Here is an 18,124-nt window from a genome sequence, read left to right on the forward strand (position 1 = left end):
TTTTCATGAGCAGGAGTTCGTTCTGCAAGTCCCTGAATTAAATGATAAAACTCTATATACACCATTCCTGAGAGCAACTACTCAGAACTAGTAATCAGCAAATGAATCTTGCCTAAATTCACAATTGGATCAACTTAACTTCAAAAGCTCCCTGCAAGTACAGTGGTGCCTCGCAAGACGAAAAGAATCCGTTCCACGATTCTCTTCATCTAGCGGTTTTTTCGTCTTGCGAAGGAAGCCCATTGACAGCTTAGCGGATTAGCGCTATTAGCGGCTCTTAGCGGCTTATCAGCTTAGTGGATAAGCAGATAAGTGGCTTAGAAAAAGGGGGGGGAGGAAAAAAAAGTCGGAAAAACTCGCAAGACATTTCGTCTTGCGAAGCAAGCCCATAGGGAAATTCGTTTTGCGAAGCGCCTCCAAAACGGAAAACCCTTTCGTCTAGTGGGTTTTTCGTCTTGCAAGGCATTCGTCTTGCGGGGCACCACTGTAATCAGTTTACATAGATATATGGCAAAAGAGATGCCATTCATCCAGAAGCCCTCTGGATGGAGAGTAAGAAGAGGTGATCCCACTAACTTCTGAATCTGGCCCTGCCCATAATAGGATGCAGCCCCCAACAATTTATCCCAAATAGAACGTAGCGCCCTTGACAGGAGAAAAAAGAAAAGGGAAAAATATTCCCCATTGCTGTCTTACCGTCAGATTTTATTTTTATTTTTCATTTAGAACTTAGGCAAATTCTAAACCAAGATATTGAGAACCACAGCTTCATCACTACTCGGAACAGTTTAAACTGAAACCAAATATGTACACATTAGTTACATATTTAGATACGCTACTAGACAGCTGGGAGAATGCACAGAGCTAAAAGCAATGAAGATTCGGCGCCCAGAAATGCAATAAATTATCATGGCTTCTAAACAGTGTGATATTTGAAGCCAGAGAATATAATCTACTTACTATTCATTCTGGGATCACACCCTGCTTAATTATAGAAGACCACTATTTTCAACTCTGGAGTGCAAGCTAGGCTTTAGAGATTGAATTGTAAATTCAAAGAGCATACATCTGTTGCATTATAGCACATAATATGTAGAAGTATGACCAGTTCACATATTAGGCAGATGTTCAGCAAAACATACCTCTGTTGCCTATCACATCCTTAGGTTAGCATCATTGCACCTTTTAAAAGTGCAATAACTATAACACAATAGTTATAGTTATAACACAACAACTATCAGAAAACATAGTGTCAAGATAGGTAGAGAGGGAGAAACATCCTGTAGTTGGGGCAGGCTATCCTGCTGAATACAAAAAAGCAGCCCAGAAGCAAAATATGTAGGGTTTGAATATACATTAACTATACCAAGGTCAATAACAAGAAACACACTCCTTTTGACCATATTAGACTATCTCCTACATGGGTTTCACATACAGTGTTACCTCTGGATACGAATTTAATTCATTCTGGGGGTCCGTACTTACCCCGAAACATTCACATCCAGAAGCGCCTGTTCTGCGCATGTGCGCACGGTGGTAGTCCGCCTCTGCGCAGGCGGCGAAAACCTTTCCGTTACTTCCAGGTTTGCCACGTGCGTAGCCCAAAGCATTCGTATCCAGAGGTGTTCATAACTAGAGGTACCACTGTACACCAAAGCCATTTGTTTTAAAGTGGTTTAGGAAGGATATATTTTCCTAAAGAAAAGCAGTTAGGTCATGCTTTTAAAAAGCAGTGGGAAATCATCTCACTCAATTTTTAGTAACTTAAGTGGTAACCTATACTGCTATTATTTTTCACTATTAGTACACATTATAGGACTTCAATTCCTGCATGAATCTATTACAGCTGATCAGAAGTACAGGGATACTGTCATGCATCTTACGACTGAAGAATAATGGACCTTGTTACCTGGTGCCAAATTAGGACCAAGAATCTCTGTTTTTAAGCCAATACAAGATATGAAGAGAACTTTGCTAGTTCAGCAGCAACAGTCAGTGTCAGTGATCTACAGCAACCTTGGCTATGAAGATACACATTCTTCCAGGTTTAAAAATGTAGGGCATATGTAGCTATAAACGTTTGATATGTGCCAACCTCCTGCTTTTATAGTTAGTTTGTGGATCCAATAACTGTTTGTAACACTTTGTTGTTATTATTCTGTGACTAACTTGGCTTTCACAGACTTCTGGCATGGAAGCTAAAGAACACTGTGTAAGTCCATTATTTGTCACTGATACAAATCCAAATTTCAGTTAAGCTCCTCATCAGTAAAGAAAAGGTAATGAACCCATCAACTGTGCCAGCTAATTCTCTAGCTGTACTGCTTAGACCTACATTTAGCAACATTCTTTAAAAGGCTCTAGCTTGTCAACCACACAAGCAGCTAGCACAGATGGACTATGCACTTGCCATATCAAAGAAGCCTATGGAAGTGCAAACTCTTATTTTTGCCCATTGTTTCTAGTTAGGATAAGCCAGCCTGCAGCCTACATAACCAAAAGTACTTCCAACATAACCAAGCTTACTATGAACAGCCAAGAGAATTCTGTTCTTTATATGCACATATTTACTGCACCATAATGAAGAAGAGGAGTTTGGATTTGATATCCCGCTTTATCACTACCCGAAGGAGTCTCAAAGCGGCTAACATTCTCCTTTCCCTTCCTCCCCCACAACAAACACTCTGTGAGGTGAGTGGGGCTGAGAGACTTCAGAGAAGTGTGACTGGCCCAAGGTCACCCAGCAGCTGCAAGTGGAGGAGTGGAGACGCGAACCCGGTTCCCCAGATTGCAAGACTACTGCTCTTAACCACTACACCACACTGGCTACGCTCTTAACCACTACACCACACTACAACTTCTTGTCCTGCTGCAGTGAGTGTCAAGTATCTATCTGAAGACTGCCAGTATGACCGACAGAATATTTGAGTTTGGCTCTCATGATCCGACTGTATAAATCTCAACTACATTTGCATGATTCTCATGGGGAAGCAGTATGTATTAATTACCTCCACCAGGGACTTCCATCACTGAATGATAGACTGCACTGTGGAAAGAAGGCATGATCTCCTGTATCCTGTGGAGGAAAGACTATGAGTGGAATTCAACATTGTGCTAACATGATCATTCCATCAGCACATGAATTTTGCTTGCTAAATGAAATGATATCCCCTCTCCTCCCCTGACACATTCTGGGAGTTTTCCTGACCCTCCAGAGCAGATCTGGGGAATGCATAGGGGAAAACATCAGGGGAAGGAGAGGAAGGAAAATCCTGCCGCACTACCAAGAGTCCTTGCACTGACTTCAGTTAGTGCACTGGTTTAGTTGAATCCAGCCCAATGCTTTTAGATGCAGGCAATGGTGCCGTACCCTCTGTGCAGGAACCACAATTGGCTAATGGGATTACCCAATCATTTTGCCGTAGAGGCGGCAAATGCATCTTGATATCTGATAATAAGGTAGGACATAGGCAAACAGATTTGTTTAAATGGCAGAAGTTGGATTATCTATGAATATTTCTGACAAGAATACAAGCTGTTTTAATATATCATCTTGAAGAAAAGCTGCTATTAAGATAACATGCTAAACGTTAAACACAGTTCTAATTTCTCACAGCAGGTTATTTATTGTATTTTTTTACAATTATTTTGTCATTCAGCTGTCACCCAGAGAGAACATCAAAAGAAAGCCAGATGTTTTACTAATGGAAGTGAAGAAAACATTTAGCAATTAAAGCTATAAAAAGTATCGTTTAACTACTTCACTATGAACATAGCACTAAACAGCTGGTTAAGCCCAGAAAAATCAGTTGCCAATTTGTGAAAATCATACTTTAAAAACTGTATCTCAGCGGGATTTTTCATAACAAAGTGAATTACCCAGTGCCTAAATTTTAGTTAGAGGTCATGAAGAATTTTCAGCACAACCAGAACAGTGTTTCTGTAATTAAGCAATCAGTGATAACAGCATGCTAACGAACCTCTATTGTCAATATTCCTCTGAGATTATGAGTACTGATTGATGGTCCTTCTTCAAAAGCCACACAATATATAGTCACCTCCTTTTCTGGCAGTGCAAATCTTGACACAACTCTGCCATTTGCATGATTCTCAAGCTTTTTACCATATGTGGCAAGACTGTTTAACCCTAATCTGATGAACTCCCTAAAGCAAGTTATGTAACTAGGGCACAGACTGCAGCAGTGGTTTCATGAACAGTCATGCAGATGGAAGCTGCCATTATGTGGTTAAGCACTTTCAGCTAAATCAAACTGACCTGGTTTACCAGTAGTAGTATGGTTTTCATCTTCCACAAAAGCACTGTGGCAGACAGACAGCAGGAATGAAATGTAAACTTGCTGGAAGAGGAGGAAAGGACAGAGAATGAAGAAAGAGCTGTGAGTGGAGGGGGTCCTCTTCCCATTCCTTTGAACCTCCTGGGAAACTCAACAAACCAGTTGTATCTGAAACTGGGTGTGGAGAGGGCAGCTGAATGCCACACAGCTGTCGGTAGCCTGAGGAAATACTTATCCACCTTGAGCCTGCCCGTAAAAAGCAAATCTAGAGTGAGAGACTAGGGTGAAGACCACTGTTTCCAGGAACTCTTCTCATTGTGAGACCTTTGTTGGTGCGCTGAGAATTTGTTGGACCAGTGAGTAAGAACCCAGAGACTGAAAAGGAGGGTGTGTCAGAAGGAAAATAAATAAACAATATAGAAATTAAATAATCAATCTCAATAGAAAGGACAGATCTTGTAGGATAACCAGTCTCATATAACAACATGCTTAAGTTTAATTAATGCATGATGGGGTTAATGCCGCAAAGTAAGCTGTCCTGCCAGGCTTAACCTAGGTCACTTCCCATTACCAGGTGCAGTAGTAAGATGTAGTTAGGACACCAGACAAATACAAAACATGACAGAGCTAGTTTTGATTTGCATATTCAGTGTAAACAAAAATGTATTACTAAAACATCACTTATGAATGACTTTCAAGTTGCTAGCACACCTTTTAAAGCAGCTTAAGCTAAAATTTATTTTTAACAATTCAAGTTACATACAGTGGTGCCTCGCAAGACGAAATTAATCCATTCCGCGAGTCTCTTCGTCTTGCGTTTTTTTCATCTTGCGAAGCACGGCTATTAGCGGCTATTAACGGCTTAGCGGCTTTAAGAAAAAAGGAAACAAACTCGCAAGAACTCGCAAGACGTTTCGTCTTGCGAAGCAAGCCCATAGGGAAATTCGTCTTGCGGAACGACTCAAAAACGGAAAACTCTTTCGTCTTGTGCGTTTTTCGTCTTGCGAGGCATTCGTCTTGCGAGGTACCACTGTATGGCTTTTTAAAAAGGGTGAAGGGAATCCTTCAACAGCTTCTGCAGAAGACTGGAAAACTGCTAGGACTGCCTCATTCAATAAGCCACTGTTCACCTGCCTGGCAAACATCCATATATATGAGAGCGACCTAAGTCACCAGCATGCAGCAGTAATGGCAAGTTATTCATCTTCAGTTAATTAAGTAATATTTTGCACACATACACAAAAAGCTACTCACACACAAAAACTGGCTGAACTTAGTAACTGAATGAACTATCACTTGAGTACCATGTAAACTAAATAATCAAGATTTCAATATAGCCAATCTGATATGTTAAAGTTGTAATTATTTGCTCTGTAAGTAATTAAAGTGAATTTCCCAATTTCCCCAGCAGTAGGATTTCTATTCATAAAGCACGCACACCACTTCAAGTTTTATTTCAAAGTCTGACATCCCATGTTAATGAGCCTTTTACAACAATTTCAAAAGCTATTACGTTTACACACCTCTTCCTCTGCTTACAATTACTAGGCCATTCTAAAGGTTGGAATTAAATGTTATGCTTCACTGAGAGAAAATAGAATCCTAAATCACCAATCCGTGTATAATTGTTCATTTCCCCCACTTGTGGTCACAGACCTTCAGCTCAACTGGGTCATTACTTCAGACTTTCTCCACTTTAGATCCATGTTAAGTTTGTAACTCATTTCTGTAATTCTAACCTTTTACATTTCACATTTCTTAGCTCCTAAAATGACATGTTTTATTCTCAACTTTGTTTACTCCTTTGGACCAGTAAGAGCCAGTTTGACCACTGAGAGCCAGTGTGGTGTAGTGGTTAAGAGCGGTAGTCTTGTAATCTGGGGAACCGGGTTCGAGTCTCCGCTCCTCCACATGCAGCTGCTGGGTGACCTTGGGCCGGTCACACTTCTTTGAAGTCTCTCAGCCCCACTCACCTCACAGAGTGTTTGTTGTGGGGGAGGAAGGGAAAGGAGAATGTTAGCCGCTTTGAGACTCCTTTGGGTAGTGATAAAGCGGGATATCAAATCCAAACTCTTCTTCTTCTACTACTTTGAAGCACTAATGTGGTCACTGGTTCTGAAAGAGTGTCAATATTACAACCAATGCCAATTTTTGGCACACATGACCAACTGGCTTGGTTGGAGAATCAAGTAAAAATAGTACTAGCAAGAATTTCTTGTGCTTCTATAATCAGTTTATTACTTCCTGAATCCATATTGTGACAATTTACTACATAAAGAAAAGAAGAAAACTTTCAAATCATCTTGAAGTCAGTTCTTGGTATCCCTTTTTATGTATCAGAATCTCGCAATATATGAAAGGAATCCCTGGATTTCAAAATCTTGCATTTTTTATTTATTTAAAGCAAGTGAATTCAATTATAAAGAGACTGTCAAACCACTGAACTCCAATGTAAAAATTTTCCAGGACTGAAAAAACCCCTCAAATTTTAGGGCAGGGATGGCTACTTGTCTACTGGTAGCTCTCTAGACGTCACTGAACTGCAAGACCCAACAGCCCCAGGCGGTATGATAAATGGTTTAGCAACACTGAGACTCTGGACATGAGTTAGTAGCACTGCTCTATGCCTCCGATTCACATATTGCCTGAAATATTGCCTGCTCAATGAACTATCATGATAGGCCACCTGAAAGATTAAAACAGCTTAGTGAAGCAACTGTTTCAGCACTGCACATATTCAGCACTACCCAAATATTTACAGAATTATTTCAAGAGGACAAAGCCAAAGAACAGGTACTGGAAAAGAGGCCTGCTCTTTACATTCCAGAAATCTGAAGATCAACCCACTGGCCCCAATTATAGCTAAAGAGCACAGCACTAAACGAATACCGTGGAAAGCAGTCAATTGTCTGAAAAAATTAACATTCACTTCTAGCTTCAGCAGTATTTATACCCTCAATACTGGGCCGGGGGTGGAGGTGAGATACACTACTTCACCATAGACAAGAGGAGCAATGAAAGTATTTCCAAGGTCGGAGCCTATGCAGAAGAGAGACTCGTCGCGCCATAAATAAGCAATTCATCCAGAGAAGTGACAATCCAGAGCAATTCTTACCAGCTTCCCCCCTTTCCCCTAACACCGCTCCCTCCCACGCCAATTCCCCCACAAACTGCGACGTGGCTCGCTTCTGTTGGCTGCGAAGCGACTCGTGCAATGACGAGTTGGAAACCAGGCTGAAGTCCACAAAGAAACCATCTGCTTAATTTCTTTTATTTTCTTTCTCTCTCTTTTTTTTTAACAGGGAGAGTCAGGCGCGCTTCTGTATTCCTCTCCGAAGAGAGCCAGCGGGGGGGGGGGGAGGAGACAGGCGATCCCTCGCGCTTGGAGGGCGAACTCCTTCCACAGAGCGAGAGAGAGAAGGGGAGGCAGAAGCAGCAGCCTAACCTCGTGTCGATTCCTGGATGGGGTGGAGACGGAAAGCGGAAGAGGGAGACGCTGGAGGGGAAACCCCCCACCCCACCCCCACAACCTCGCTTCCCTCTCCCTCCCCACGTCGCAGGCGGCTTTCCCTCCCCGGCAAGGCAAGGAAGCAGCGCCCTCTCCCTCACCGACCGAAGGGAAAGCCCCCTCGACCCCCGAAATAAGAGAAGAGGGAAGCGGGCAGCTGGGGAGGAGTGGGGCGCCATATTTTACGGCGCTGCTTTCTACCGCCCAAACCCCATTTCGAAGGGACTCCTCGCCCTGAGGGGAAAGGGAGGGGGCAGGAGAAAGAAGCTCGCCGCCTCCTTCGCCCATCGGGGAGGCGAGAAGAGACGCGGGGGAAGCCGAGGGGGGAGTTCGTTCCCGCTCGCCTTCGGAGCAGGAGACGTGAGGAGGAGGAGGAGGAAGCCGGTCCTCGAAGCGAGGCGCGTGGGGCAGGGAAGAGGAGGCGCCGGGCGGTTCTGCGGGCGGCGGGACGGGCAGGGCGGCGGGCTGAGGTGAGCCGCGGGGAGAGAGGAAGGGCAGGGAGCGGGACGCCGCCGCGGTCACGGGGAGGCGGCGGCGGCGGGACTGGCAGTGTTCCGCCACGGGAGGAAGCCGGCCAGGGAGCCGCGGCGCCGCCCGGCCGGTGTGGGCGCCTGCCTGCCTGCCTGGCTGGCGCTCTCCTTGCTTACCTTCCTGCCGCCTCCGGCGAGCGCGGCGCTGCCGCCCGAGTACATGTAGTAGGCGATGCCCAGCACCCAGAGGAAAGCGAAGCAGAGCATCAGCCGAGACCGGCGCCGCATTCTCCCGCCCGCCCAGTGCTGCAGCAGCGGCACCAGCCGCCGCCAGGCCAGCAGGAAACGGGCAGCAGGCGCCGCCGCCGCTACCTCCGCTGCCGCTGCCGCCGCCGCGCAGGGTCAGGGGGCAGAGGGCGACGGCCCACCCCCTGGCCAATCGCGAGCCGGCCTGCCCCGCGAGGGGCGGGGCCAGGCGCGTCGCCATGGTTGCAGCACGCTAAGCCTCCTGGGGTCCCTCCCATCGAGGCGGGGGGGGGGGGACTCGCGCGGCCTGAGCGCGTAGTGGGAGGGTGGGGGAGGGGTCCTCCTCCGGCGAGACGGACCGGAGATCTGAGGAGGAGGAGGCGGAGGAGCAGCAGCGGGAGAAACCCGCCCAGCTCCTCCTGCAAACGGGGAGCTCATCACAGGCAGGAGGAGGAGCCGGCTGGGAAGGGCTGAGTGATCTCGGGAGACCCCCGGCGACGCTGTGCCGGTCACCTCGGAGGGCAAATCGGAGCAAAATCGAGAGCTGCCTTCCAGAGCAGCGACGGGAAATGGCAGCCCAATGCATGGTTTAAGTTCAGTGAGGGCTTACCCCGGAGTAAGTGGGGCCGCTCGCTCTTCTGCGCTTACTTGGGTGTAAGCGGCATCGGTCTCACTTGCAAGAAAACGTGCCTAGGATTGCACCGTGGATCGTGTTGCGGGGAGAGGGTGCAAACAGGCTCCTTAAGCCGCTCGAACTGTTCAGAGCTGATTTCAAATGGCTTGTTATGCCTATGTAACTGCACGGGGGCAGTGGGCTCTTCGTGCAGGCTGCCTGACATTTGGCATATGCGAATAACGGGAAGCCTGTAACTTAAATGCTCTTTGCATTAAATATGCCACTCTTACAAGCTGGGGGGGGGGGGATAAACTGGCTTTCCGATTATAAATAAGAATTAATGGGGAGAATGAAACGAATGCAGTTCAAGTGAATGGAAATTGAAACAAAAACAGTTGGAACTTCTTAAATTAAAACAAATGGGAAACTAAACATTTCTTCTTCTTTGCATACCCATATTACCAAGCAAGACTACTGGCCTATACACCCATCAGTCATCATACTGTACTGTGTCAGGTGTGTGTATGTGCCACCCAGAGTGGCTGGGGAGGCCCGGCCAGATGGGCGGGGTATAAGTAATATATTATTACCGTCATCGTCATCATCATCACCTTCCCAGGAAGCTCTGGCTACAGATCAAATCCAGGTCTTCCTATATGTTAAGACTGTGCCTTTCCACAAACTTGCATATGGCTAGGGACAAAGGGGGCTGGCCAGGGCTAAATCTCTGGGCGTCTATAAGGGCCCATTTACAATCTGCCTGTGGCTATGTGACTAGAGGTTGCTTTCTTGAGCATGGAAGATAGGTCTGGCCATTCTTTCTTTATCCTGAAAGACAATCAGCTTTTGGTCCTGCTTCTCCTTGATATTTTCCATTTCAAATGGTTAATAGAACCACTTGTAACTAATAACTTGAACTTGAGTTTGCATACCTCCCAATCAATTTTTCTTCTTGTGCTGTGTCTTGTTAGTCCTTGGCCTCAGGCTTACAATCTATTTCTTTTTTTAGTGATTTGTAAGCAGTCCTGGGAGCCTATTTTGACTGAAGAACAGAATATATACAGTGCTATTTTTCTAGAAGATGAGTTGCTGGAACTCAACATGAACGCCTTCATTGTTATCTTATAACGGCATTGTTGTCCACCTGAGAGGTGCCAGAACTGAGTTCTGGCTGTAAAAAAGCCCTGGAGATATATGTATCACACACCCTCTATAACCATGTATCTGTCATGGAAAGATATGACATCTGAAATATATGAGAATTTAGCTCAGTAGCACCCAAGTTTCTTAAAATGCTCACTTCCAAGAGACAAAGGGTGGGAAAGCATTAGAAGAAATGCTAGCCCTTCATTGTCTTTACTCAGAAGGGGTTGAGAGAACTTGTCCCTGTTGCTGAGGCAACTGGCCTTTGCTATGCTGAATTTGTGGACTATTAAATCACCTGGGCAGTGCAACAATTGGGGGACCTCAGCTCAGTTGCTTAGGCAAAATGGGGAAATCTAAACAATTCAATACACTGCACTGGCTCATTCTGGCTACATTCCTTTTTAATGAAAGCATGTGTGAATTGGAGTAAGACATGAATAGGCAACAGTACTATGTAACAGGAACAACCCTGAAGGTACCAGGCTAGTTTAGCAGGTATTTTTTTTTTTATTAAGGATTTTCTTGTTTTACAGAAGTGTAGTGCCTCGTATTTTTTTCCCTTCTTCTTCCATGTAACGTTTTTACAAATCCGTTTCATTTGTTGAGGCATTAGGGGGAGAAGAAAACAGAAAGAAAAAAGAAAGGGGGGGTGGGGAGAGGGAGGATGGATGGGGGTGGGGTCGGGTGGCGGTGTTTCTATTATGTTTAATGTATGTAGAGTTTGGTGTCAGCGTTGCTTGTGTTGTTCACTTGTGTTCCTTTGGTGGTGAGAGAGGTTGGGGTTGGCTTAGGGTGTGATTGTTTGCTTGTGATTGGCTGTGGTGATCTTTGTTTTCGTGTGTGAGTGAGGTGGGTGGGTGTTTTGGATCAGGTTAGCCATATTGATTTGTATGCTGTTGGTGGATTATTGTCATTGTCCTGTTGGGCTGTGTATGTGATAAAGGGGAGCCATACCGGGGTGAAGGCGTCTTCTTCTGTTTGTCCTCGTGTCAATTTCAGTTTATTAGTTAATTTTTCTAGTAGGGCTGTTTCCCATACTATTTGGTACCATTGGTCCATGCTTACTCCTGACAGGTCTCTCCAGTGTCTGGTTATGATGTTTCTGGTTGCTGAGAGCAGGTGGGTTATAAGTTCTTTGTGGTGTAAATGGGCATTGTTGTCTTGGAAGATGTTTAGTAGGGCCAATTCTGGGGTGATGTCTATTACTTGCTTAGTTATTTTACATATTTCTTGTATGGCTGTTGTCCAGAATAGTTGAGTTTAGCAGGTATTGAGCAGCCTCGCTTAGGAAGCCCAGGTAGAAAGGTGGGGCCAGCTTATGCCTCTTCCCCTGCCCCCAACACACCGGTTTTGCCTCACAGCTTCAGAATACAGCTGCTGGAGATCAGAGGAGAGCAGAGTCCTCTGGGGAGATAAGGGGGAGATAAGGCATGAGGCAGAGAGGGAGGGTCCCATACACCTTGGCTCTGCACCTCCTTCAGTCAGGACCCTCCCCCCTCGTGTTTTTTATATGACAGGCACATTTTGACTTACCGTAAATGTAGGGATCTGCCACAGCTGTTGTCATGCCCTCTGTTAGTTTGGCTCTCACCTAACAGAAAATGGACTTTGGAGAGGAGTGATCCATTTTCTCTGGTTAGCAATCCTGGATTTTTATGTTTTCATAACAATAGGCCATGCCTTGGAGTGATGCCTCTGAAAGTCAAAGCATGACCTGAATAGTAAATCAAGTTATTATTCTTTCTTTTCCCAGTCACTTAATGTTTTTTAACTCACTGTTCTTCTCGAGAGTGGGAAAGCATCCCTGGACCAATTGGAGCATTGGAGCTTATCACTCTAGTAGGTCTCTTAACACGAGATGTTAATAAAAATAAAGGAAACATTTTCCGCCTGACTGGAATTTTGGTGAGATCACAGCACTCATTGCTGGATTGCTGCAGTGTTTCTTTCCTTTTTTCTCTCTCCCCCCACCCCCGCCCACTTTTTACGGTGTTTATTTCTTGGCTCAGTAGGCTGCCTGCATGTCCTGTTCTTTAGCTGACAATAACAAAAAGTGGAGGAGCGGTAAGGAAATGAAACAGAATGGGCAGCGGATAAACTGGAATCTAAAAGTCTTGGGCAAATAAAGGGGTTTTGCCCAACATCAAAATGCCAGCTCTTGTGACAGCATTAAGGGCCACAACAAAATCACTGCAATCACCTGGGGGATCTCATGGACCAGAAGCGCAGCTTCTGTCAACAAGGAGTCCAAGGAGTCGTGCATTCAGTGTAGTGAGCCCAACTCTAGGGAACTGCCTCTCAGCAGAAAACAGGCAGGCAGCATCCTTGCTGAGTTTCAGTCACCTGCTTAAAGCCGTTTTATTTCAGGAGGGCTCAGCACTATGCATGTTGCTCTCTGATCTATGATATGTAATTTGTGTTTTAAATTTTGTATATTTTTTATTTTGTAAGCTGCTTTGGGATGGCGAAAAGCAGGTTGTACGTTTTAAAAATAAACAAGGGTTCAACTGATTCTCCACCCTCCCCTGGGCCCCAGCCCTACTCAATTCTGCTTCTTTCTGACACACACATAGAGGCAGCTCAAATCTCTGGTTCTTGCATTAGAGTTTGTGCCCTCAATCTTTTATATTGTAAACCACCCTGTCAACCTTGGATGAAGGGTGGTATAGTAATATAATAATAATAATAATAATAATAATAATAATAATAATAATAATAATAATACCAACAACCAGATGTCTCTGTTTAGACATGCTCCCCAGTTGGGGAGGAGACAGATTGCGCAGTGGAGGTTTATTTTTAACACTAAAGGGAGTAGGTGGAAAATGAGAGCAAAACCCTGACAGACCCACCTCACCCCCAAGCTCTAGTGCTTTAAGATTCTTTTCCACAGCCAGTTCACCCCTGGTATCCAAGCCATGCTGGTGAGGAAAGTCTCAAAGCACTGGATTACTGGTAAGGTGTGAGAGAGAGGGCAGCTTTTGTCTCCATTCCTTAAAAGTGAACCCCTACTTAATAAATGGGGTTATTTAAAAAACTTTCACCCATGTCTGGTTTGCTCCTAATAGTCCTAGTAAAAACAATTGCCCTGTTGTGGTTTATCTATATGACCTGTATCACTTTCTCAGCATACCTTCAGTGCCCCAAGGGAATCACACACCAAGCTGAGCAACAACCATCCTTTTCATGCTAGGTAGCTCAAGATAATCAGTTGTCTTCGGTTCCTGTAACCTGAGTAGAGATATGGTTTAAATGTTGGAAACACTTGATAGCAATCTACACTTACCCCTTGAAGCTTAGCATTTGGTTGTTCCAAAGGCATCCATTGACCCTTTAAGAACACATCGACAAAGCAAAACACTCACTTAATGCAAGAAGAAAAAACAAACCTACCCTCATTTTAGGTAAGAAAAATAGAACAACTTCCATCCTTTTTCTTACATTCATCTAGATTAATGCCATTCATGGCAATGATGACTGCACTAATTGTTGGACCCATCCACCCCACATCTTCATGATAGCTGATGTAAAAGGATTACACACAATCTTTATGTGATGTTTATCATCTGTATAATCCAGGGGTCCAGATGTTATTGAACTCCAACTCACATCTGCTGCTGCCAGCATTTTCAATGATGAGGGCTGAGAGTTGTAGTTGAACAACATCAGGAGTGCAACCCCTGGTATAATCCACCAGGAAAATAATTCCTGTTGTTGCTTTTTGTTCTGTTGCTCTGCAGGTGTTCTTTTTTAATGTCTGGACACATTTTTCACTTTGATGTTTGTGGGGGAAATGAGCCCCCTTTCTGTCAGTTTGTCTTCAGTTTGCATTATATCAGGCAGAATTAAGTGCTATCTAAAAATTGTTACCTTGACAGGCCCGTAGGTTCCTCTGCTTTTATAATAGCAGCATGAATTTCCCACCAAGGAGTCTCAACTTGACCTCTGCCAAAAGTTTTAAAGCCCTTGTCGTTTTTGAAGAGTTTGAGATATAGCCTTGAAAATGGATGGAATGTAATAGCAAGGTCAGCAGCATCCCTGATAAATGGGTCAGGCACTGAAGCCCCTTACACTGTCTTGCCGCTGGACCAGTGATGCAATCCTTTCATCCACACAATCCCGAAAATGCACACACAGAGATTCAGCAGATCTGATACTACAGCAAGACCTCAGAAATGTCTAAATTACATAGCCTGGGATTCCAGATTACTCAAGCAACATGGAATGCTGAAATGACACATACTACTTCATATCGAAGCTACCCAGCCTCTCTTGTCTTTATCCAATAAGAAGTGGGTAGAACTTGTATCCAGTGAAGATATACAGTAACAGTAAGCCCTGTGTGTAAACCAGGGATGGGAAACCAATGGCCTTCCATATATTGTTAGATGCCAATTCCCACCAGCCCTGGTCACCATGGCCAGGGCTTTTATTCAGCCAGAACTTATCGGAACCCAGTTCCAGCACCTCTCAGGTAGATGCTGTTCTCGTTATAAGAGAACAATGGAGGCGTTCATTGTGAGTTCAACATCTGTTACCATAGTGCAACAACATCTGGAAGACCTAGATGTAAATTAAATAGTTCAATTGATGATGCCACCTGGAGTGTTCATGGTAAGGCAAGGCTTACATAAAAACAAAAACAGGAGAGCAGTTTGGTTCTCATCCATTCCCAGTGCAGGTCCCATATTGCAAAGAAGATATGTAAAGGTTCTGAATACAATTAAGCGTTGTCTGTATCACTCTGCAGATACTTTTGGTTTGAAATGCACGGAATACTTCCATTTTACAAGTCTGGAAATACAGATGTTACATCTCAATGCTTGAGTTATGCAATTCCTTGGGCGGCGGAGACAGCAGAATTGCACAGATAAACAACTGCTTCTCCCAAGGGGCCCTTGGAAAGTACTGGCCCTAATGCTTTGCTAAAAGCACTTGAAAATGTGTGTGTTTTGGGGGAGAGGGTTGTTAGGAAACTACTTAGACTTAATTTGACAAAATCATCCACTTAAAGAGCAGGAGGAAGGGCAGAAGAAATTCAAATGGAAAATATACCTTATTTCAGTTTGGTAGAACAACAGCTCCCAGATAATTCCAATGTGCATATGTTTGTTCCAGAGTTGATGGCAATTACATGAAATAAACAACTCCAAAAATGGCAAATACTTTAAAACAATACGTACATAGAATAAGAGGCGGTCTATCAGAAGAGAAAAGGAAGAGGATTTGGGGTTCTGACGTTCTGCTGTGAAGCCAGTCAATGGCTGTGCTCTCACTTGAAATCTCAGATTACCTTTATTCATTAGAAATGCAAAATAGTTAGCAATAAGGGTGATAGGTCTAGGATGTGATTTCATTTTTGCCTGGTGCTCTGAGAAAAGTGCACATCAGGAAGTGCAACATCCATGTTGGTGAAACTCAGTGTCTGAGAGGCTAACAAAACCACCTTGTTTTATTGCTTCTTGGGCTTGGCATTTATCTAGAGAATGAGCCCGCAAAAGTATTCCCATTTGTGGTTAAACATACGTTAAAAAGGGTTACGTTATGTAGGCTTGCAGACATGGGGTAGCATTCATGTGTGGGGCTAGAGGCAAAAGTGGAAAGAGCAACAACTGTGAATTTCACCTTTGTACAACATCTAGTTTCTACGTATATATTCTTCCACAGCCATCTCTCTTGTCTTTCATCCCAGCAAGGAAGAAGCCTGATCAGAGATCAAGGACACATTCCAGCCAAGCAAAACCACTGAAGAAGAATGCAGAGGTGGCAAGAGATGTGGTTATGGGAGGAGTGTGGCCTGGGGAAAGTTCCATGGAACTTTCCATAGAAAGATCGGGCAGGTTAAATTTGGTCCCCAACTCTGAGGTTTCCCCTGCCTGACCCAGGCTTAGAGAGGTACCAGATATCCATATTCACTGGATCCTGCCTTCTATCCACAGTCTAGTCAATAAATTAACTATTGCAGTATTTAATAGTTAATAAATTAACTATTGCAGTATTATTAATTCTCTGCAGAGGCCCAGTAGAATATAAAAGTTTTCAGCAGGCATTTAAAAGTTGACACAGAAGGGTCCCACTGAATTTCTACTGGCAGGGTATTCCATGGGACTGGGCTGATGACACTAAAGGCCCAATTACTTCCAGACCCTCCAAGTGTCCCTATGAGAGTGTTGAGTCAAGCATGCAGTTCCCAGGTCTCTCTAGTCTAGGCAAAGGTAGAGGTGGACAGTGTAGTCCTTTTCCAGATGCTGTGGACTCCCATCAGCCCTACCCATCATGGCCAATCATAGAATTGAAGAGCTGGAAGGAACCACAAGAGTCATCTAGTCCTGCAATGCAGGATAATTTTTTTTGCCCAACGTGGGGCTCAAACCCAGGACCCTGAGATTAACAATCTCATGCTCTACCAACTGAGCTATCCATGGTGGTTCATGGTTGAGCATGATGGAAGCTGCAGTCCACAACATCTGCAGGTCACCTTGTTGGCCACCCCTGGAAAAGGCCATTTCTTCCCAAAACACAGAAATGTCCTTGGCCCTTAGCTGCCTGAGAAAACAGTGATTGTATCATAACACGTGGCATTTAAGGCCTTAGGAAAATAGCCCGAGGCAAGGGTGGATGAAATGCTATCATAAATTATCGCAAGAGGTGGCATTGCACAGGCCTATAAAGGAGAGCAGTAATGCTCTAGGAATTGTGACTGTGCCGTAAACATTTCTGAATTTGCCATTGTAATTTCCAGCCCTCCATCTCGAGTACCTGCCAAGGTTGTCTACTGTGCATCATTTATTAGCAGGATGGAACTGGAGGAACACTGGTCATGTCAGAACAATAAAGGGCAACAGGAGTGCAAATGAAGCAAAGCTTCTCTCTGCCTGCCTTTGGCTGTGTATATCTCTCCAATCGTATTTTCTTTGTTACCATGAGTCCCAGTCCAGCAGCTACAGTTTGTGGGCTGTGCTGCACATGTGGGCTGCCACAGTCACTTCAATGGCCTACTGATGTGCTGCTCTGGGGGGCAGGGCTTAAACCAAGCTTGATCCTCAATTAAAACCAAGTCGAGCTTTAATTCTTACTATTCTGCCGCATCCCCTCATCAGAGCAAAACCTGAAGCGCTATTGGAAAATCTAAGTAGACCCTGGACCAGAACTGGCAATGGGAGGTGGGGGAATGCAGTGGGGAGTCAGCCAGAAAGAAACAGGGTTTTGGTTTAGAACAGCCCTCGAGAAGTTGTTGGACTAATGCTGTGGACATACACCTTCCATTTTAAGCATATTTATTTATTTGACAAAATTTACCGTATATACCATTTGATTGTAAAAAAAAATATGACAAACTCTGGTTTACAATATAAAACAAAACATTGACAACGGTTAATTTAAAAAAACAGTTTTAAGATTTATTAAAAATATTCAAAAGATGATCACAATGAACTGTATTTTAAAAACAACATCTATGTGTGTGGATGGGCTTAAAGCCTATACTTCTCCCAATTAATCCTGGGAACTGATGTGTACGCCTCACAGAGCCATAATTCCCAGCACCCTTAGCAAACAATAGTTCCCAGCATTATTTGGGGGAAGTCATGTGCTTTAAATGTTTCACCTGAGTGCTGCAGGTTAGCTACCCCACGTTTCGAATAAGAGTTTTGCTTTAAACAGTGATATTTTCAATGGTCCTAAGCTGAATGAATCACGGGGATAGTCCTTATCTTCATATGTACTTCAAGGGTAAAATGAACAAACAGGTGGAGGGAGCAACATTACAGTAACAGCTTCCACCTCTGCCATGTTGATCATTTCACCCTAGATCACACACTCTCCAGGTGTCCCTATTTTCCAG

At 44.3% G+C, this 18,124-nt stretch overlaps 1 protein-coding gene across 1 annotated transcript in view; it reads right to left on the reverse strand.

Moving 5' to 3' along the window:
* Positions 1-8,666, reverse strand: part of GALNT2 (polypeptide N-acetylgalactosaminyltransferase 2) — a 63,802-nt gene extending 55,136 nt beyond the window's left edge. The window contains exon 1 of the mRNA XM_083732500.1: positions 8,451-8,666. Coding sequence (XP_083588626.1) covers positions 8,451-8,561 — 111 coding nt within the window. The 5' untranslated portion in view covers positions 8,562-8,666. The remainder of the gene's footprint in view (positions 1-8,450) is intronic.
* Positions 8,667-18,124: the final 9,458 nt, after the last annotated feature.

The sequence above is a fragment of the Podarcis gaigeae genome (genome assembly GCF_964106915.1).
Source record: "Podarcis gaigeae genome assembly, chromosome: 3".
NCBI lineage: Eukaryota > Metazoa > Chordata > Lepidosauria > Squamata > Lacertidae > Podarcis > Podarcis gaigeae.